We start from the raw sequence: 21,478 nt of genomic DNA, 5'->3' as shown, positions 1-21,478 counted from the left end.
AATTCTTCGCCGCGAAAGGTGCATTCCTACGAAAAGGTGGGTTTCGAATTGTCCGCTTGGACAAAAATTGGAGGACGCTTAAGCTTCGCCTTCAAGAGTGGAACGCGACAGCGTTCCCATCGACCCGCCAAGGGGTGTAAGACAATGCGCTACGGCGCAGGGATCACTTACGAGGTGCCCCGCATCGGACTTTGCGCCCACCTATCACACGGAGAGCGTCGAGCAACGCAGCGTTCGGCGCGGCAACGAAACGTGCGCCTGAGCAAACGGAACGAACCAAAGAACTCGGTGTCTCGGAGGGGGAAACGATCTACGCCAGCCAAACGTCGTGATCGGCACGGGCAGAGAGATAGATAGATAGTAATCTAAAGAAAGGAACGGCGCTTGATTCTGCAACCCGCGTGGGAGCACGGCGAAGCGTCGTCAGGGGAGAGGGAGTCGGGGGAGAGGGAACCGGACCGCGCACAGCCCCAATGCGCGTATGGCGCGCCACCTGTCGGGGCAGCGCCGTACATTGAGAGGAGGGGGTCTTCTGTGTTTGCCGCAAGAAGGCTCTGCGTGTGCGGTAAGCGCAGAAGAAATGTAGCGGAAACGTACTTCGCTATCGTGTAAATGCGACTTCTGTAAGTTACAGGCTCATAATTACCGATATACACCGCAGTATAACTTTCCACGGCTCGTTTCGAAGGCAACACCGCATTCACTAGAGGCGCGTTTGCACCGCTTGGAAGCATCGAACTCGTGGCTGAGTGGTAGAGTCTCCGTCTCACACTCCGGAGACCCTGGTTCGATTCCCACCCAGCCCATCTCGAAAGTTGCTTTTTATTTATGAAGTGCCTGCCGTGATTAATCGCTCACGGCCAACGCCGCGGACACCGACACTGGCTTTTCTGCGACACGAGCTCCTTAACGCTATCGCGTTAAAAGGAAAGATTTCATTATGATGGCAGCGCAAATGAGCGACGGCGACACACGGGAAACGAGGTATACGCAGGACAATGCGCTAAACTAACTACTAATTAACTGAAGCAAAAAAAAGCCCCACCTACGAGCGCAGGTGCCGGGGCTTACCCCGGAATACTGTTTCGAAAATAAAAGTTTATTCCACCTCCCACCTACGAGCGCACCCCTTACGGCGATCAATGTCGCAGGCAAGCGGTAGGATAGAAGGAACCAAAATGCATGTTATAATTTTTAGTTAAATTAAATTGTGGTGTTTAAGGTTCCGAAAGTGGGCACAGATGTTTATGACGGGCGCCGTAGGCGAGGGCTCCGAATTTTGACCTCCTGGGGTTCTTTAAGTTGTAGGGGTTGAAGGCGGACTTCGGGATGAAAACCAAACTTGGGAGGTTTTATTTTACATTATATACAGAGAGGTGAGACTCAAGTAACAGTCATTACGGGCCAGCAGCAACTCGGACGCTGCGGCCCGCGGCAAGAAGTTCGAGAGAGGTCAATCAAGGAATCAGGGAATGCTCTGGTCTCTCTGGAATGCTTCTTTTAAACCCTTCGAGGACAGGAAGTCGCGTCATGTTCGACCAATGGGAGAGTCCGCTCAGATGACGCCATTTTCAGCCAATGGTTGGCGCCCGTATCGCGTTGTCACACCCGGCGGCTCTCTGCGGTCTTGCCTCGCAGACTTGCAATGCGCTTCTTCAAAGGAGGAGAAGTGAGGGCGCTCATGCTCCATTGTCCGAGGGCCCACCTGCTCCCGGTGCTACGGCCCCGCAGCGGTAGCAAATGTCTTCTTCAAAGGCGATGAAGAGGGACGATTGGGCTCCATTGTCCGAGGGCTCCTCTAGTCCCGGGTACGGCTCCGCTGTGGTAGCAAATGCCTTCTTCAAAGGCGAAGAAGGGTGACGATTGGGCTCCATTGTCCGAGGGCCCCTTCTAATCCCGGCGGCGTACGAACTTGTTGGCACGTGAACTTGTTGGCTCGTGCGCTCCTCTGGAATGTGCTGCGATTCGATGTGGTCCTGGGGAACTCGAAGTAGGCGCAGGAAACAGCTCCATGTCTAACAAAGTGCACCTAAGCCTACGTACACGAGCGTTTTTTGCATTTCATCCCCAGCGAAAAGCGGGCGCCGTGGCTGGGAACTGAACCTGCGACCTCGTGCTCAGGAGCACAAAGCCGCGGTCGCCGATGCGGGTAAGTCCTGATTTTTTTTCTGTTGTAAATGTCCTCGATGATTTCGGGTGCCTCTTGATCCCTGTACCTGATTGAGTTTTGTTCTTTCAAAGAAAGGCTCGTAGCCACATGAACGACAGCATGCCCGAAAGATGTGTGAAGACATGCCTTTTGAATTGTTCTGGCGTGAGATCTCATTAAAGCGAACACCAGTCTCACCAATGTGCATTTTTACAAAAAAAAAGAAAAGAAAAAAAGTGAACGTTGCACACTAAGCCACTCACGTGCGGCTCTTGTTCTTGTGCGTGAAGGCACAACACCGGAAGGATATTGTCGTTGCACCCAACAACTTGGTGGATATGATCATCCTTGGATATGATCATCCTTGGATATGATCATTCTTGGATATGATCATGCTATGGATATGATGTGTGCTTCGTCGACTCGCGGGTTGTTGTTTCTGTGTCCTCAACGCATGGAACATACGAGGCTCATATAGACCAGAACACGCTAGTCTCGCACCCAGACTAACCGAACGCATACTCTCGCACCCGGGTTGCCCGGTCGACCGGCGCTATTTTGTACTGGGCTGCCAAAGTGTGTTCGCCGGCGACCAGTAGACATGGCAAGCGCCAGCTCTAGGGCTCCAAAGTGCGGAAATGTGCCCGTTCACATGGATCCAAAGTAGAAGAAGTCATCTGGGCATCATTGCGTCGTGTTTGGATGCCAAAACAACCAGCGGAAAAGGAGCAGGTTGCTTAGCGCTGTTTGCGAAGAGCACAACACACGTAGGGAATCGTGCCAGTGCGGTGTTTTCAGCCTGCGCCGATTTCCATCCGCAACGAAGAATGCCAAGCTGCGCCACCGGTGGATAGCTGCAGTGAATAGGAAGAACTACCAACCCAGTGAAAATGCACGAGTGAGTATTCGATCTGTGTATATTTTGGTGCCACGTTCAACTTTGCGCCCTACAAACGTAATACGCAGGTTTGCTCCGAGCACTTTCTGGGCAACAAGCCTACAGAGCAGAATCCCGCGCCGGTGCTTCGCCTTGGCTATAACAAAAAGGCAAGCCTTTTCGTGTTTTCATTCAGGCAGAGCTCCCGACGGTTAAGCGGAACAGTTGAATTTGCGGTTAGCGATACTTGCAGCTGGTGCACGGAATGACCATTAAGCGTGAACGACAAGTTGTAGGCGTTGCTGGTGAGCGTTATTGCTAATGAAAGTAAACCGAAGTCTGCTCGTCACGTAGCATGCGTCCACAAAAACGTAAACGACGACTACTCGTCGCCGAAGGTGTTCTTGCAGCGCACCTACCTTTACGAGCTGCTGTTGCAGGTGTCATTCGTAACGAATTCATTTGAGCTTCCTGAGCTCTAAACTGCGTGCGGGCTGTTATGCGGGGCAAAGTGCAAAATATTTCCGTTCATATGGCGAGGAAAATAAGGTGCTTAATTATTCTTGTATGTTGTAACAAAATTTTGAACGTTCTCACTAGTTTTTTTTACTGTTTTCTTTTCTAAGGGAACGCCAACAATCCGATGGCCTCGCACAAGCGAAACAGGTCCGGTACCAGGTAGCTGCAGTTGCAGGTAGCTGCAGCTTTAAGTAGGGATGGTAATTTTACGTGCCCTGTCATGGTTTGTGCAACTGTACAACACCTGCATCTGTCATGCTCGCCCTGTTATACGGGCTTTGACTGCACATGTAGTTGAACATTGTAACTACTGTAGTACCTCATTTTCCAATGAGTGCAGGTTTAGCATCATATGCTTCTTGTTCGAGTGCTGTAGGCTTTTGTTCTGAATGTTGTACTCTTAGGTGGTTGCACGATACAATTGGCCTGGTGTATTTACTATTTCATTTTGAGAGGACTTTATATCTTCGCAAAAGTGATGGCATGGGAAAGAACTACAGCCCTTCTTACTATAACATCTATTTTGTTTTCAGTGTGCAGGTGGTGAAGGGCAGGCGTCTGCTAACCAGGCAGTCAAACGACCTCGCCAGTTGGTTGCCAAGCGCGGCCAACCCTGTAGAGACCATTACAAACAAGACCAAACTGAAAGTGCAGATGACAGTGTTCTGCGTGCTTTAATAATATATGGCACCAACACAGTGCTGTAAATTCCTTCACAGGTTACGTGCCAAAAAGCTCACAGGTGTTCTAGCATATAGCGCGTGGTTTGTACAAACGTAATAGCGTACCTACCCGATGTATTCGCTTCTGCAGTCTGCACAGCACTCAGTGTGTCCATTGTGGACTTGCACGAGGTCTTGAAGTTTGATACAATCCAGACAGCGAAAATGACAGGTTAGAAAAAACGCGAAACACGCCTTCTGCCCAGCTAAAAAGCCCAAGTTTCGCTTTCGCGCCGGGTCGCATCTCCCGGCGTGGCAGCCCAGGCCTGCTACTTCGCGGCGCTTGGGATAGATGGCGCGACCGGCGCTCATCAATATGGCGGCGCCCTTTGAATTCACGGTGTTCTGGTGTATAGGTGATAAGTATGGACGGACGGACGCGCGGACGGGACACCACCTTCGCCGATCGAATAACAGACAGGTAAGTAGTCGGAGTAGAAAAACAAAATATTTACTTACACAGTAATGATAAAATGAGTTCTCATAGTGCAAAAAAAAAGAAAAAATTATCAACCCTTTCCCTAGCGGAAAGTGGGGGTAAGCGAAGCTTGTCCTGCGTGCACCTGACCTTCGTCATGGTTAAGTAACCCACAGGTAATGGCGCCAGATTGATTACGCCTCCCGTTCCCTCAGCTCAGGATCTTCTTTTCGGTGCTGTCGCATTGCCTGGGCTCGGGCGTCCTACTTAAAAGCGCGTTTATAATCTTATGTTATCGGCGCGCGGGCGCGCGTCGGAGCGCGTTGGCTGCGCCAGTGCATCGAACCATCGGTCGGACTATAGATGCTGTTGTTCTCGTCAACGTGACGTAACGTGCGCGCGCGCTCATGCTACGCCAGACTATATTTAACTCTTAACGGCTGGATCGGCGCGCTGACGGTGAGCCCTTTCACAGGCGAGTTCTCGCCGCCGCTCGTCGAAGGCTGTCAGTTCCTCGGGGGAACGCACAACGCGTGCCCGTCCCATCCGTATTCCGAGACTGAACTGAACGGAAACGAAATCGGCGCAGCGCGCGCGAAACCTTTTTCGACCCTTTCCCTCCCCGGCGGAAGCGAAACGGCTCTGATTGGTTGCGCGCGTGGCGTGAGCGCGCAACCAATCAAACCGCTGTATATTGTATGCGCTTTCCCGCAGCTGCTCCGCTCTGGGAGCAAATGTTTTTTTTTTTTTTTTGCGTGACATCGAAACTTGTGAGCCAATACGAGCTTCGCTTGAAAAGGTGCACCAGGAACCGCACTTCATTTGTGCAAAGCAGATGGGTTGATTGATGAAGGTAAACTCTGTTGTCTTGTTCGGCGTGCCAAGTGTTCTTTTTTTTCCTCTTTTGTATCAGCAGTTAGAAAACTGATCCCCCGCCTATCTTGTCAAAGAGCGAATGGTTTCTACGTGTTTATCGTTTCAATGTTCGTCACCGCTCTGCTCGACAGGGCCACATGACAAGGACGGTTGAAGCAGCTCATCCGACTAGAAATATAGCATTTGATGTTTGGAGCAGTGTGTACAAAAACTGTAAGTGAGCTGTATATAGAGAATATTAGAGACAGAAACCTATAATTTGAATGTGCATTGTATTTGAAAGTGTATTGTCTCTTTTTCTATCATACTTGTTACTCGTCAGAAGCCAACAAACGCCGACGCCAAGGACAACATAATAAAATACTAAACAACGTCTAAAATAATAAAAATCGGGCCCCTCGGTTAACACCCTTTCTTCTCGTTTATACTTATTACTAGTTGTTCTTTGTTAGTTGGTGCGCATATCGCCCCTGCAGCAAATAATATTTTTCTGGTTATTGGTACTATTTTCCGCCACTTCTGCTATCCGCAACTCTGTATTTTAGAGGTAACTTAATACGTTTTCGCATTGAGCGCCAATAGAAAGAGACATTGTGAAGGTCGCTTGATACATTATCTTTCGGGGTCCCCTATTCTTGGCTTCAGATACAAAACGTACACACTGGCATTTATATCTTTCTCCGTTACACAGCACTACTGCCGTGTTAACATTACGAAAATCTCAATTTGCTGATTCTCAGAACATCTTAATGTTCTCGAAATCGCTTTAATGCCTGTAAGTTTTCTGCGAAAACATAACTGGCTATTCATACGACTCTTATTGTAGTGTGTTTTAAAGCGAATATATATATATATATATATATATATATTTGCCGCTTTCGCCGGTTTTTGTGGTTGGTCGATGGTCGGTCTCCGCAAGGAAAACGTTCGCTCCCTCGTTCGCTCGCTCTTTCGTTCGTTTGTTCGTTCGTTCGTTCGTTTACATTGACAATCATCTTCGATGGTTTCTGCACAACTTTTAATGCGCAGCATTCTTCTTCGAGTCCAGTCACTTTTTTTGCGGGCGAGCCTATCTAGCTGTTTTCGTGAGCTCACCGTTGTCGTGGGTCAACGAGGAGTTTTATGTTTGTTTGTTAGTTATATCGTTTTTAATGTTTCGATCGCTGCTGGCGCCCGCTTCATGGTCTGCCTTGCCATAGTGGGTAACTGCCACTGTTTGGGACAAACACCAGCGTTACGAATAAGAACAAGAACAAGGAATGGGCAGGGTTTCGAGCCCTTTCTGAGCCACGGCGCTGCGTACGCCTCTGGAGCGCTCGTGGTTGGCAGAATATGCCCTGCGACCGTCCATGAACCGATGGCACAGCTGTTCCTTCCCTGGCTGGTACAACCCCAGACTGCGATCGATGTCCTCACACGCCGACAGAACCGCGACAGGGACGTCTCCGGGCCACAGACACCCACGCGGCCCGGCTGAGCGCCACCATGAGCGAGGTAGCTACTGCTCCCCGCGGCTACGCTTCGAACCTGAGCGGTATGCGAGCATCACTGATCCTGGCAGCAGCCACAGAGTTGCGCGCCTGAGGAAGAACAAAAGCAGGGGTGGTGGGTGTGAAGGCCTTAAAGCAGACTTGAGGGTAGCACTCGCTTTGCACTGAGTACGTAAGCAAGAGCCACGACAAGGGGGCGTGCCACAAGAGCAGCGCTTATCGGCCGATGAAGAGAGACCGCTGATCAAAAAAGCCCGATTTAGGGGGTATTGGGGTTTAGCATCTGGTTGGTTGCGAATATTTTTACAGCGAAGCTGTACATGGCTAGCTTATTTGCCCGTCCGAACATCTGCCGCGTGTACACCGGAAAGTCCTCCGGCACAACCCCATGTGCACGCGCGAAAAAAGAAAAAACGAGGAGATGCTGTTCTCCGTCGCAGCCGAGCGGGCGCGCAGCAGTTTCCCTCCGGCTCCGAAACGGATAGGCCACGCGTCATGTGTACTCCTGCGGAGCAGGCAGCTTTCGACCAGCAACGCCGCGAGCAAAACTGGGAACGAGCTCGTCTACGCCGTGCCGATGCTGCTGCCCGGGCACAAGAACAAGCTCGTGCAGCCGATCGCAAGCAGTAACTGCGCGTTCTGAGGATGCGGCAGCCTACCAAGCCATCGTTTAATGAGCCGTCGGGATTAACCCGCTGATAAACACCGGGACCGCACGTTTCAGCTTCGCTGGTTAACTATCTGTACGGAGTGCATCGGCAGTGATTTTTTTCTATATGTCTGGACATAACTCTACTGTCAGCAAATTTTGGAATACATTTGCAATCGCGACAGTGCATCGAAAGGTTGGGCGGTGCTCCTCCGATTAGTGATCGTTTATGCTCAATTAATCTCTCATTGATCCAACGGCCTGTCTGTCCTACATAAAACCGACGCAGCTAAAATCTATTAAACGCAGACAATTACTTGGTATTACTTGGGCAGAAGATGGAACCTGGGCTTGCGGTACACAGAAGTTGGTAAAGTAGGTAGTCGATACGGGGTCAACATGGGGGCGAAATGCGAAAACACCCGTGTGCTTAGATTTAGGTACACGTTAAAGAACCCCAGGTTGTCCAAATTTCCGGAGTCCCCCATTACGGCGTGCCCCATAATCAGACAGTGGTATACGTAAAGCCCCAGAAGTTTTTTTTCTTTAATACGCGGTCAACGTGTTTACAGCTGGCAATAAGTTTAGCAAGATATGCGCCGCCGTGCAGAATAAGAAAGGACAGACGAACGGGAAAAAAAGAGAGAAAAGAAAGGGACCGGGCAGGTGTAATGTAAAGCATACTAACAAGTTAGACGAATGCAGCATAGGCGTATATTATAATGTTGCTTTTAGCTGCGGTCGCATTTATGCAGGGCTAACAGTCTCTTGCAATAATCACAAATTAAATGAACATAAACTATTGTTTACAGGTGGAACGTCGTCTAATCCTTCGTTGTTCTGTTGTGATTTCAAAGGTACTCCAAAATTAATGGACAGTAAAGTTCCATCGAGACATAAGAACGAAGAAGTGCGCCTTATGATCGATGGAGGCGTGGCATATCATTATTAGCGCTAGCGCGTGCTTAAGTAAACGATAGATTACCTTCCATAAAGAGGAATGTTATATATCGTTACCTTTCGCAGTGGCCCTCGCGCATCCGTGACTGACGGGCTGGCACTGCCTTTTTTTGTGTATGCGCTAATAGGTTTTGTCTTTTACATCTCTTACGTTACTGTGATACCTTTCAGTTGATAATCAGCGTATGTACTGACCTTGTTCTTCTAACCGTGTTTTGCACGCCTTCCTTTTCCGTATCGTGAATCCATACCAACATGCTCAGCTTTCTGCCATTCGAAGTATAGTCTTGCTGAGATGTGTTTGCTGCATATTCACTCTTCAAGGCTTTGTGACCTGTTTGAGGTTTGTTGCAGTCTGAGCAGTTGTGCGCATCAAACTGTTCATTCCGTGGCCATTATCAAATTCACTGGCTTACGATGAGAATGTTTTTCCTAAAATCGAGAGACTCACAAAATTTGGTTTCGTGAAATCTGCTTTCAACTAAATAAATTAAATTTGGGAGGGGCTTAAGGGGGGGGGGGGTATCGAACGTTCCCAAAATACACAGTCGGTTTTGAGGGACACCGTATTGGAGTGCACCGGATTAATTTCGACCACGTGGAGTTCATTAACATGCACCCAAAGCGTGAGTGTTTTTTCTTCTCTTTTTTTTTTGCGTTGCGCCCACATCGGATTGCGACCACTGCGGCAGGGAAGTGAATCCGGTACCATGTGCTCAGCAGCGCAGCACCATAGCCACTGAGCCCCCACCGAGGCGGGTTGTCAAGTGTATTGAGCTATAGGTACTTTGGACACCATACTTACGAAAAACATGGTGCAGCACCTTGAGACATTAAGATGGTCGATACGTAGACGCAGCCCGCCGAGTGAGTGTCCCACGTGACCACCACTGTTGCAGCCTGGCGTAGGAGTGAACAGAGGCCCGAGCGACCAGACAACCGTTCGCGCGACGGCCGCGAAGCGCCACGGCGCTCTGGTGGCCGCGGTCTTGTGCGGCGTCGCCATTTTGGTGTGGTTCTGTGTGCGCCTCGCGTCCGAGGCAGATGCCGGCCGCTGCGGATCGCCCGAGTGCGACCGTTATGCGGCCATGCTGCACAACAGCTCTGCTCCAGCCGCCGATCCTTGCGAGGACTTCTACGAGTACGTGTGCGCTCGGTGGTCGGGCTCTCAAGACTCCGTTCAGGTGAGCGCGTTGCCACGCTCACGTCTCATCTCTTAACTTACAGCTCCACATGCGAAGATGAGAGGAGTGCGCTTCGGACAGTTTTGGGGCACTTCTAGATGACAGGCCCTTTACAGAGAAAATCTTGGGCCCGTGGCCTCTTGCGTCTGTCATGCAAGGCTACAAAGGCACTGCTACGTTTTCTTGAAATTCACCAGTCTGTATGACCGCCTTTGACTAATTCAGCAATGAACGCTTGCCTGTGTAACTGTGAAAAGCGTGAGCTTTTCTCTTCCTTCTGCTTCTTCAATTCCCTTTCCCCCTCCCCCGGGGCAGGGTAGCCTACCGGGCTCGGCCTGGTTAACGTCCCTGTCTTTTCTTTATGACCTCTCTCTCTCTCTCTCTCTCTCTCTCTCTCTCTGTAGTCGAGATGCATTTAACTGTGGGAAGTACAACTTCGACAGAGTTTCTCGAAGTAGCGTCGTAGACTGGCCGATAATATCGTTAAAGCCTTGAATGTTGACGAATGTAGCAACTATGCCGTCAAATTGTTTGGTACGTCCTAGCGTATACCGCAGCTGCTGCCACGGCTTATCATCGGACGCTGACACTTCGCTGAATTCTGAGCTGACTTTCAGTAGCAGCCAGGCAAGAAGACCCCTCTGGGACCCACATGCACATCATGATGGCACCATTTTAAGTTGTTTTATCTGTTGTCCAATATACTCAAGAAGAGTTGATTGATAGGCTATTATAGTTGGTTTTCCATAATTCAAGTAGTAACTTAGCGCGATAAAAATCACAGAGACAAGAAAGGTGGACAAGGATAAGTGCTAGTAGTAGGGCTTCTTTTTGTCCACCTTTCTTGTCTCTGTAATTTTTATCGTGCAAGTTACTTCTTCAATATACTCAACTTCGACTTGTTTTCAAGAGTAGCTGTGAATTGGTAACGATTCATTCCAAATGAACCGCTGTGTTCATTACTTAAATCGTCATTGCCTGTGGCGCAGTGCCAAATTACAAGTAGTAAATTTACAAGGCAGCACGGGCTGATATATGTCACGAAAATTGAAGTATGATAGCTTCTAACTTATCCGATTTTCCAGTGAACAAACTTCCACAGCCCAGATATAATCAATAAAATATCAGTGAAAAACGTTTTATTCGCCATCTGAGAAATATTTTGAAAAGACAGCACTTATTCAGGAGACTGCGGTCTCTTCTTCATATCTTTCTATTGAGGAAGGGCTACAGTTTACGTTCGGCTGACTATCGATCGCCCATAAACTAACATCGCATGCACGTCGCACTTTTTCTATATCTTATGCGATGCAGAAGTAGACCTACGTAACTGTCAAGGTTTGCTCTAACAATTGTAATATTTTACTTCGGGGTGGAGGCACGCCTCTCTTTCTGGATCATTTCAATGGAGGACACAGAACAGTAAGATTGCTCTCTATATTGCCTCCTTTCTCCCCGTAGGACCGTCGTAAGTGTTGGTCCCGAAGTATATATATATATATATATATATATATGCTTGTATCGCTTCGTGATGTCAGCATATGCAACTATATAACAGACAACGCACAGGGCTCTCCATTCCGTTGCAGCACGCCCTTCAGGCAGAAGTGGTGCGCGAATCCTTCACTCTGCTGTTGAAGCTAGACGTTCCCGCCAGCAACCAACGGGCATCGCACAAAGCTGCAAAGCTGTTGCAAACTTGCCTGGCCGTAGCTCAGACCAGCCGGAGCCCGGCCGAGCCGCTCATTCGCTTCCTGCGTCACGTCGGCCTCCTGTGGCCTCTTCCGTCGCCCGTTGTCGTGCTCGACCTGGTGGTCGAAATGTCCCTCTACTGGGGCATTCCAGTGTGGGCCGCCTTTCGCGTGGACACTTTCAACCGAGACATCCGTCACAGGCCACTCCTTGTGTTCGGCGAAGCGCGGGAGTTCGACGAGTGGCTCGAACGGAAGCGCGCCATGCTGCAAACGGCGCAGTACGAACTGTACTTGTCTTCCTACTTGCGCGCATTTGGTCTACCTGCCGACCGCGTGAACGACACCATGGTAGCTATCGCGTACGCCGACGGCGTGGTCGAACATAGCCTGGTGCCGTTTCGGGCCGGCGAAGCCGGCGACGACCTCATAATTATGGCCAGCTTGATGGGGGGCTCAAACCTGACGGACACTTTGAACCGGGTAGCCTACTGGATCAAAGAGAACTACACAGCAGACGACATTCTCCGCGTGCATAACATTCAGCTCTTATTGGCGATGTTGCGGCTCACGACGATGACACCGGCGGGCGTGCTCTCATTGAGCTTTGGATGGAGCGTGGCTCGACAGCTGGGCCAGTACGTGTCTCGCGACCTGGCCATGGTGCAGTACTTCGCATTCGAGGCGGCAGAGGAGAGCCTGCAGCAGGACTGCTTAGATTTCGTCTGGTCTTTCATGACTATCAGCGTGGGCGCACCCTACGTGGCGCGCAGTACCTCTACGGAACTCCGTCAAAGTGTGGCCTCCCTCATCGGGCAGCTTCGGGACAGCTTCGAAAGCATCGTCCGTGACAGTGCTGTGCTGACACGAGGCCACCAGCAGAATGCCAGTTTTCGGCTGCACAGCATGAAAACGGTACGACCTTCCTTTTTTCTCTTCCTGCCAGTTGTCAGAACTACAGCGTCACCACTGAATCAGTGATATGCGTGCACGTAACTAATGAAGTTATCATGTGTACGCCCAGGTAAACATTAATGTGACTAGCAGTGCAATAGTACCAGTTAACGGTTACGTAGTTGGTTACATAATCTGAAACTTACCACTTTATTAAGCGATCGTACAGTCAGTCATCTATATACAAACGTTACTCGCATGTAGGCCATTCACGTTAATGTGGATGACTGGCATTTGTAAAACTGAAATACACCTAAGGGATTGACTTCGCCTTGTGCCAGCGAGCGGAGTGCTCTGCAGCAGGCCAAAGACACCGTGACGGGCGGCGCTTATTTCGTGAATCACGCAGCGACGCTAGTGAAACAATGCAGGCGTATCTCCCGGCTTCATTGCCCCTGCGTCAGCGCTTTCGCCTACTTTCGCAGCAGCCGCCACTCACCGTCGTATCTTCACTTTTCCCACAAAGGAACGAACCCAAAAGTGCTGGCATGCTCTGCAGCCAAAGTGTACAGGGCGCTCAGCACGCACAAAGGACACGACATAGGTGCTGTTAGATGTGTGGCTTACTTTTGCGCTGTGAAAGTGCGTCGCCGTACTAACTTGTGCAACTGTAATCATGGCTTCAAAGTATACAGGTGAGGTACAACTCATCCGAGTAAGGAATTTGACCGTTAATTAGGGTGCGTCAGGATAAAAATTTCACGTTTAGGTTTTAACCGAAGAACGTTGAAACCATTCGCAGGTTAAACAGAAGAAAAAAAAAGGGGGGGGGGTGCAGTGGTGAAACTAAAACAACATCAACGCGATTCTGCTCTATAATCCTTTTGGAATTCAAATACTTCATTCTAATGACCGCATTGCAGCGTTGCCACACGACCGCTGTGTATTTCAATGCAGAAAAGCGACGAATATCTCTCCTCTCATGTTACACCTGTTTACACAGCAGGCTGCACCTGTTTCCTCTCTAATCGACACCACTTTCTTCCTGTCTCTTAACGCAACGCGTAACATTTTCTCCCCATATGCTAGTACCGGTAAAAATTCAAAGACTGCACACTTTTATTTTCACGGATTACGGTAAGAAGCCGGTCATGGCTTAAGAGTACCTGCCATATGTGCTCCGTAACCATTTTATTCTTCTAAATGTCTTCCTCATCATCCTGGTTTCCTATGACTAAGTGTTCTAAGTGAATGTACTTCTGCGCAGCTTGTGGAGGCAGACTACCAGTGATGAACCCTTGTTATACCGTCATGCTCTCGAACACTATCTTTCTGCACAATATTACTCAGCGCTAACCTTAGACTCTGCCAATTAAAACATTCAATGATTAGTTGTAAACCATCTTCAGCGTTACCCGCCGTGGTAGCTCAGTGGCTATGGTGTTGGGCTGCTGAGCACGAGGTCGCGGGATCGAATCCCGGCCACGGCGGCCGCATTTCGATGGGGGCGAAATGCGAAAACACCCGTGTGCTTAGATTTAGGTGCACGTTAAAGAACCCCAGGTGGTCGAAATTTCCGGAGTCCTCCACTACGGCGTGCCTCATAATCAGAAAATGGCTTTGGCACGTAAAACTCCATAATTTAATTTCATCTTCAGCGTTGCTGAACAGGACGAAATTATTCTGCAAATTGCACTTTGATCAATTGTTCTTCGTTGATCCTTACACACATATAGTCGTTGTTTAACTGTTTGAATATTTCTTCCAGTCATGAAGCGAATAGCGCTGGAGAGATTGTGCCTCCTTGCCTGACACCCTTCTTAGTCGGTATTTTTATGTTTTCATTGTGAAAACATTATGGTAGCTGTCGAATCTCGGTAGATATTTCCTAAGATATGTAGACGTATGCTTCCTCGATATCTTGAACATACGTAGGTTCTTTCATTTTTTAGTTTAGTTTTATTATATTATTTAGTTTTTTAGTTTAGTTTTATATTATATATTATTTTATAAATGCCGGTTTTCGCATGAGTGTTATGGAAAAACGAGGCATATACCACATTGGTATTAATGATATTAATAATATATTGACCACTTGCTCATAAAAAGTCCGCAGCATTCATTAGTTTCGTAACCCTAGCATTTATTATTATACTTTACGAAAGAGCCAACTTCGGGCAGAAATTGAGTTTAACCTGATCTTCAGAAATTTTGTTCGGGGTGCAAAAATCGGATATTGTCAGGTTTCACTCGAAAACGAAGGAACCTAAATATTTGCAATGCCTTAGTGATTGCCATTATCTGTCTTGAATCGAGGCCATTTAGTAATCTCTGTAGGCCGTATCAAGATGTTAATTATATTCCGCGGGCTTCTCAATTACCCGGTCGACGACATGAACGCGATTTATTGCAGAATATCCCTTTCTAAAGCTAACATGTTGTATGGAGTGATTGAAGTGTTGCCCTGATTCTATTCAAAGTTACCTTGGTGAATATTTTGTACATTAACGAGACAAGCTGATGGACCTGTAGTTCATTTCTTAACGTCTCCCTTATTGGGAATTAATATTTTGGCATCCTTTGAAGTCTATGGTACGCATGAAGTCGTGAAGGGCATTGTGCATAAAACGGTCGCAAGCTTTTCGAGTACAATGCCCCGCCATCTTTTATCAGATCGACTGTTATTCTATTTTTTCTTGCCACTTTTACCTTCAACATACCTTGCAATACCCTCCTAACTTCATCCCTAGTTACTTCGGAGTGTCTGTTTCTTCTTTACAGTTACGTCTAATCGTTGTCGCGTGGCTGTTTTTGGTATTGCACTGTCATAGTATGTCTCTGCTGCCCTTATTATATCACAGACATTTCTGATGGCATTGCCCCGCTCGTCTTTTGTTGAATACATCTTATTTCTTTCAATATCAAGTTTCCTTCTTGCTGATTTCATGATTCGCCCATTCTTCGGTGTTTTTTTTCCATCTTTCTAATGTTATTATTTCGAATGTTACTTGGTTTCCTTTCGCTGATATTTCAATAGTTCAACAGTTCGATCTGGCCTCTCGGGTCGGTCACTTTCATGCTCTATCATTTCCTTATAAGAGTCTGTTACTTGGCAGATGTTGCCTGTTTTATGTCTTGATGCCGCGCACCTGATTGCGATCGCAGCCTCTGCAAATTATTCTATTTCATCTCTTATTACTTCTGTGCAATACTTATCTTCATCTTCAAAAGCCTCATATTTGTTCTCCAGCACCAGCATGAATTCATCCGCCTTTGCCCTGACTGCTACAAGGTTGGCATGTATTCCTTTCTAACTTTCCCTTTTCTTTCTTCAAATGGAGGGCAATCCTGAACCTTAATAACCTGTATTCACTCTCCTTTGAAACATGTCTCAAGAAATGTACGCCTCGTGTTAATGTCATTTGAACATTTAGCAATCTTCATGAATACGATATTCTTGGACTTATCATTCTTTATTTCACTACCATCGGAATAGTGCATAAGCATGCGCGGCTTGACCAGCAGGACCCGCCATGGTAGCCCAGTGACTACGGCGATATGCTACTGAGCTCGATGTCATGGCTTCGATCCTGACCGCGGCGGCCGAATTTCGGTGGGGGCAAAATGCGAAAACGCCCGTGTTGTTAGATTTAGGAGCACGTTAAAGAGCCCCAGACGGTCAAAATTAATCCAGAGTACCCCACTACGGCGTACCTCACAATCAAACCTAGGCTTTGGCGCATAAATCCCCAGAATTAAGTTAAAAACCAAGTACACGCTCAGCTTTTGTCAAAAGAAAGAACGCATGGCCGCAGATGACTCCAGGAGGACTAGTCATCCTTTTGTCGAACCTTCTTAAAAAATGGCTGTGGCTTAGCTAAGGTTAAGCCCAGGATGCGAAGCATACTAGCCTTTATTTTAACGCGACAGCGTTAAGGAGGTCGTGTCGCAGAAAAGCCGGTGTCGTCGGGGTCGGCTCAGGCGTGCGGCGCTTGCTCAGGCGCACATTTCGTTGTCGCGCCGAACGCTGCGTTGCTCGACGCTCACCGCGTCCGGTGCGGGGCGCGTAGTCGCTGCGGCGTAGCAAAGCCACCTAGAAACAGTCTCTGTAGCACGCCGCAACCTTCGCTTCTCATTCCAACGAGCAGCTCTGTCTCCAGGAGGCATCTCACCTCGTGAGTGTCTAGCAGAGGCAAGCGCAGCTGCTTATATACCGCCGCGACGCCGCGAGCGACGGCGCGAGTTGGAGCCCCGTTTCTCCTCTGTCGTGACGTCATGGTGTCACGTGGTATTGAAGGCGACACCGCCGCGCCTGAGGAGATGGGTTAAGCTCTAGTAATATGCTTCGCATAAAAATCACCGCCCAAGCACTCCGTACAGATGGTTAACCAGTGAAGCTTAAACATGCGGCCCCGGTGTGTATCAATAAACGACGTCTTGGTAGGCTGCCGGATCCTCGGTACGCAGTTGCTGCTTGCGCTCGGCTGCATGGGCCTGTTGTTGTGCCCGGGCTGCAGCATCCGCACGGCGTAGACGAGCTCGTTCCCGGTTCTGTTCGCGACGTTGCTGATCGAAAGCTGCCTTCTCCTCAGGAGTACGTGTGACGCGTGGCGTACCATTTCGGAGCCGGAGAGAAACTGCTTCGCGCGCGCTCGGCTGCGACGGAGAGCAACGACGTCACTACTGGCGCAGCCAATCGCCCGCCCCCCTTTCTCTCTTTTTTTTTTCATGCATGCGCATGGGGTTGTGCCAGAGGAGTTTTCCGCGTGCAGTTTTCTTTTTGACAGACGGCCGGACGGACGAATCGGCTAGCCACATACAGCTTCGCTGTGAAAAGCTCTAGGGAAGCCCTTGTCCTCACCATTGAGAATCTTCTAGGGCTGGCAGTTCCGCGGTTGCACTCCGACATAGTCAACAAGACGTGAAAAATACTTATGTAGGTTAATAACTGATTTTTTTCTTTCCACAAAAATGCGAATATCAGGGCCCGTATTGACAAAACCGTTCTGTGGTCACTTGTATGTGCGTTTGCAATTAGCCACTGCCACTGTGGCATCGTTATCACGCCGGTACTTATCATGAGTGGAGGTCCCCGAACATCGTCCAATCACGAAACGTTGGTACGTAAGCCAAGTTTTCTGAGTACGGACCCAGTTTATGAACAGGACGCTGTTATCCTCTTTTGTACTTTCATCCAGCATACCGTTATTTGTGGAAGGCTCTCGTGGCCGCTAAACTACACGTGGAAGACCAGTGCGAGCAAAAACAGCATGCCCATGGTTACTTAGCCCATTAGACCATAAAAATGTTGTGTTTCTTTCAGGCAGTTAAAAACTGACTTGCCAACTCACATACTATCGGTAGACAAACTTCAGTGTTAAACATCCACTATTTCATATGATAAATGATTCACCCGATTCACATCGCTGGTTTCTTTCACACATTTATATGTCTACCTGCTCGGCACATGGACAGTCTTTGTCAAAAGTATATAGGCTACTTCGCGCCTTCACCATATGTCTTGCGGCTGTGTGATACGGTTCCAGTGGCACTCCTCGCACTCGAACTTACGGCATACCACAGGAATTCCCTTAAATAGCCCGTATAGACAACCTGGTGGTCGCCAGCAACATAGCCCGTATACTTTCGACAAAGAATGTACAGTGCTCAGCGATTGAAATGCGATTCTCGGGCAACATGACGGCCGGTGCTTTCTTGCGCCGCCGGTGGACGCTGGTGACACTGAGATGACGCATTTTTGGGCCACATGGAAGCGAGAATCTTTTTGATGCAGCGTGACTGCATTCGGCCTCCTCGGCGATCACCCAGCGATCACCGGTCCAGTGACGCAAAAAGTGCCGGCCGCCATGTTGTCTGAGAGTATGGCGTTTCAATCGCCGAGCACTGCACATGTTTCCTTACACTTATCCAATACATTTACAGTGGAGTCATCTTTCACGAAGGTGTGTTTTTCATTGTTCACACTAATCAAAAGTGCACTTCATTAATTACGCTATGCGCTAGTTGTAATGTTGCTGGTCCGTCTTATCATCAGATTCTTTTGTCGAGTTCAGGTGAAATAAAGATACAAAACCATCGTTACAGGAGACTTGAGGATTGGATGCTTTACGAGGTCTGAGCTCCCCCGCACGAGAGGCGCAGCCTGCAGCGGTAAATTGGGCGGAATATTTGTTACAGAAAATAGGGTAAAGAAGTTAAAGATACGCAGAACAGATGCTACTATATTAAAATAGTGCAAGTGCATGAGATGAGCCATAAAAAAAAAACACAACTATTGTGAAAAACAACGTTCAATTAATACTGCAGTTGCAACAAAGACACTATAACCGAAAAAAAAAGATACAGGAAATATAAAAATATCGTAAGCGTGCCTGGCAACAGCTCAGTATGCGCGTTGAGTGTGGGTAATTCAAGAAAGTCACGCGCCATTCTGGTCCTCGCTGCGCTGTTGCTTATCTGACTGCAGGTGCTCTTCTGGCCCGAAGGCGTCCGGGGCGAACGTGACGTGAACAGGCTTTTCGGAGACCTGCCCGATTTGCGGATGCCTGCGTTTCTGGACAACTGGTTCCTGGCCCGTCAAGCGATGCGGAACTTCACCTTGTCCGCCATGGCGGAGGTGTACACCTTCCCACGAAAAACTCTATGGCCGGCGCCATGTTCGCGACAGAGCTGTAGGAGCAGGTGATGGTAGAACTGAAGAGTTGAAACACGGCGAGGAGCCCACACGAGCCCGAAAACTGCGCTGACGTTTCACTTCAGCCGCTCATGCTAACGAGCATGCCACATGCATTGCGACATCTCCAGAGATTTCATATAGACGGTAGTCTGACAGCACAAACTTATTTATTCTACGTCATCAAAAGCAACTTGGACGACGGGAGTACACACGCACCGCTGTCTTCTATGCTGTTTCGTGCATGAATTTTTCACCACGCTCTATCGTTACCTACATCTGTGATTTAAGACAGAACTTTACCACAGGAGCTGCTATCTAAATACGTCTGAATGGAGAAATGGTTTTGCTTGGCATCAACTGCATCGAATTTGATTAGATATGTTGAATTTAAAAGAAAAAAATGAAATCTACTGACTGTAGGGAGTAAATTTCTAATTTAGGGCATCACTTTTAAGAACATATTCGTAAAAGAAGAATCATTCCTTCTTGAATCATTATTTCATCGTACTTTAAGAAAAACTCAAGCATCAAGTTTCCACTTCTTTAAACTTCACCTGATAATTAAAGCATGTAAAGTGCATAAAATTAATGTTTTATACACTTCGTAATATACTACTGATTGATGAGCAGGACTTTTGCAAAACCCTTGTAAACATAGTAATAACACTGAAGCGTTCAACTCTTACATCTCTTTTGTGTGGACGCTTTAACAGATGTGGTTTACAAAATTGTGATATATGTTTTTGGTACTGGGTTAAGGATTTGTAAACTTCGTGCTCCAGTTCTTAAGTTATTGTGGGCGATCTTGTGCAAATATACTGAGTCCCTAAATGGGAATTTCGCCTGCTACAGTCGACAGAATTAAGCATTTTCTCTTAGACGAAAGACATTTTATTGCAATAACTTCAGCGTTTGTCTAATGAGAGCATTTCGGCCTTCATATCTACTTGAATAGGGAAATTTATCCTGGACGTAAAACTTCATCTTAGCTTTGGTTCTACTAGTAGACGAAAAAAAAAAAGCAGGTCGGTGAGTCGATAAGCGCACATTACAACAGCTCAAAAGAAACGGATGCAACAAGGACAGGGACAAGAACGCCTTGTCTTGTGCTTGTTGCATTTGTTTCTTCCCCGAACATTCTTTGCGCAACACTTATTTTAGAACGAATAATTATGTCGCTTTTTTTCTTGTAGACGATTGTCATAGTTTCCGCGCACTCGCGGCACTCGTCGACAGGCTATGCAGCGACGCTTGTTCACACGTATCGACGGGACTGGCCGCAAGCCACAACGCGCGTACGACGACCCGCACAGGTGTACCACTTCCCGTTGCTGAGCACCGCGCCGCTCTACGACGCCGGTAACAACGTGCTCGCGGTGCCAGTGGGCGCCACCGCGTTCCCCATGTACTCGCCGGCGCTCGTGCCGGCCGCCAACTTCGGTGGCCTGGCGCGCACCCTGTCTGCCGCGCTGGCCAGTGCCCTCTTCTGGGAGCGCCACCACTGGGTGCAGGGCGCCGCGCTGTCGCTGTACCGCCGCCGGCTGGACTGCCTCGTGGCCATGTACCACACGTTCCAGGGACACGCCCCCGTGACAGCACAAGGCAAGCCGCCGAATCCTTGCCGCTTACAGCAGCGCCCATGGCCCACGCTATCGCGGCACGCTGTGTCTTGCTGCCAGGTGCGAAGTATACTGTACGCATGCAGCTAGGCGCTGTTCCAAGTACTCGTTCTTGGAGCGCTTACAAATGCTGAAAGACCTCATACGTCTTGTCAGCTGCCATTATACCCGCGTGGCATTTATCTGTTCCATTTTTTTTTTTGCACCGTTGTAGATATGTGCTCTGCCATATGACCAACTTGAACCTCCTGTCCGGTATCTCGATGAGCTCGTCGCTCATAGCCGGGAGTAAGTCGCAAAATTCGCGGACAATTTTTTCGGGCAACGAAGGGAAATCTACTGGCGCGGAACTTCTGCACGTATGCTACGGCGCCAAATGGTCCGGTGGAACGTCTGACAGCGCATTTGGTTGCTTGTCAAAGATAATGGGGGGATTAGCGTAGCTTCCAGGATTGAAGGTTTCGCATTTGCCCTACAAAGCAAAAAGAAAATAATAATAAACGTCAACTTTAACACTCAGTGGTCCACTTAGTATTTATCTGCTTATTCTAAATAAGATGCTTATGTTTTCTCTTCCCCAGCTTAAACGAACGCGAATGAGAATGTCGGACTATCTTCATGAGCGCCCTTGTGCGCGAATTCTGTAGCTTTCTCTTCATCGCGACGGAAATTTGTCCACGCGTATAGGCCTCGAGCTCTGGTTACGCGGCGCCACTGTACCGGTACATGCAGC

At 48.5% G+C, this 21,478-nt stretch overlaps 1 protein-coding gene across 6 annotated transcripts in view; it reads left to right on the top strand.

The window, feature by feature from the left end:
- Positions 1 to 6,794: 6,794 nt before the first annotated feature.
- The window catches only part of LOC135915479 (uncharacterized), a 43,569-nt gene continuing 28,885 nt past the window's right edge, over positions 6,795 to 21,478 (top strand). The window contains exons 1-5 of one of the 6 annotated variants that reach the window (XM_070531303.1): positions 6,795 to 7,055; positions 9,560 to 9,844; positions 11,414 to 12,450; positions 18,917 to 19,066; positions 20,440 to 20,728. In XM_070531303.1, the coding sequence (XP_070387404.1) occupies positions 6,911 to 7,055; positions 9,560 to 9,844; positions 11,414 to 12,450; positions 18,917 to 19,066; positions 20,440 to 20,728 (1,906 nt within the window). In that variant the 5' untranslated portion in view covers positions 6,795 to 6,910. Of the gene's footprint in view, positions 7,096 to 9,559; positions 9,845 to 11,413; positions 12,451 to 18,916; positions 19,132 to 20,362; positions 20,729 to 21,478 lie in introns of those variants that run through there. The other 5 variants (XM_070531305.1, XM_070531306.1, XM_070531307.1 and 2 more) reach the window with 5 other exon arrangements.

The sequence above is a fragment of the Dermacentor albipictus genome, chromosome 1, assembly GCF_038994185.2.
Source record: "Dermacentor albipictus isolate Rhodes 1998 colony chromosome 1, USDA_Dalb.pri_finalv2, whole genome shotgun sequence".
Classification (NCBI taxonomy): domain Eukaryota; kingdom Metazoa; phylum Arthropoda; class Arachnida; order Ixodida; family Ixodidae; genus Dermacentor; species Dermacentor albipictus.
Note: the sequence above shows the minus strand (reverse complement) of the source record. Positions and strands in the feature narration are given on the sequence as shown.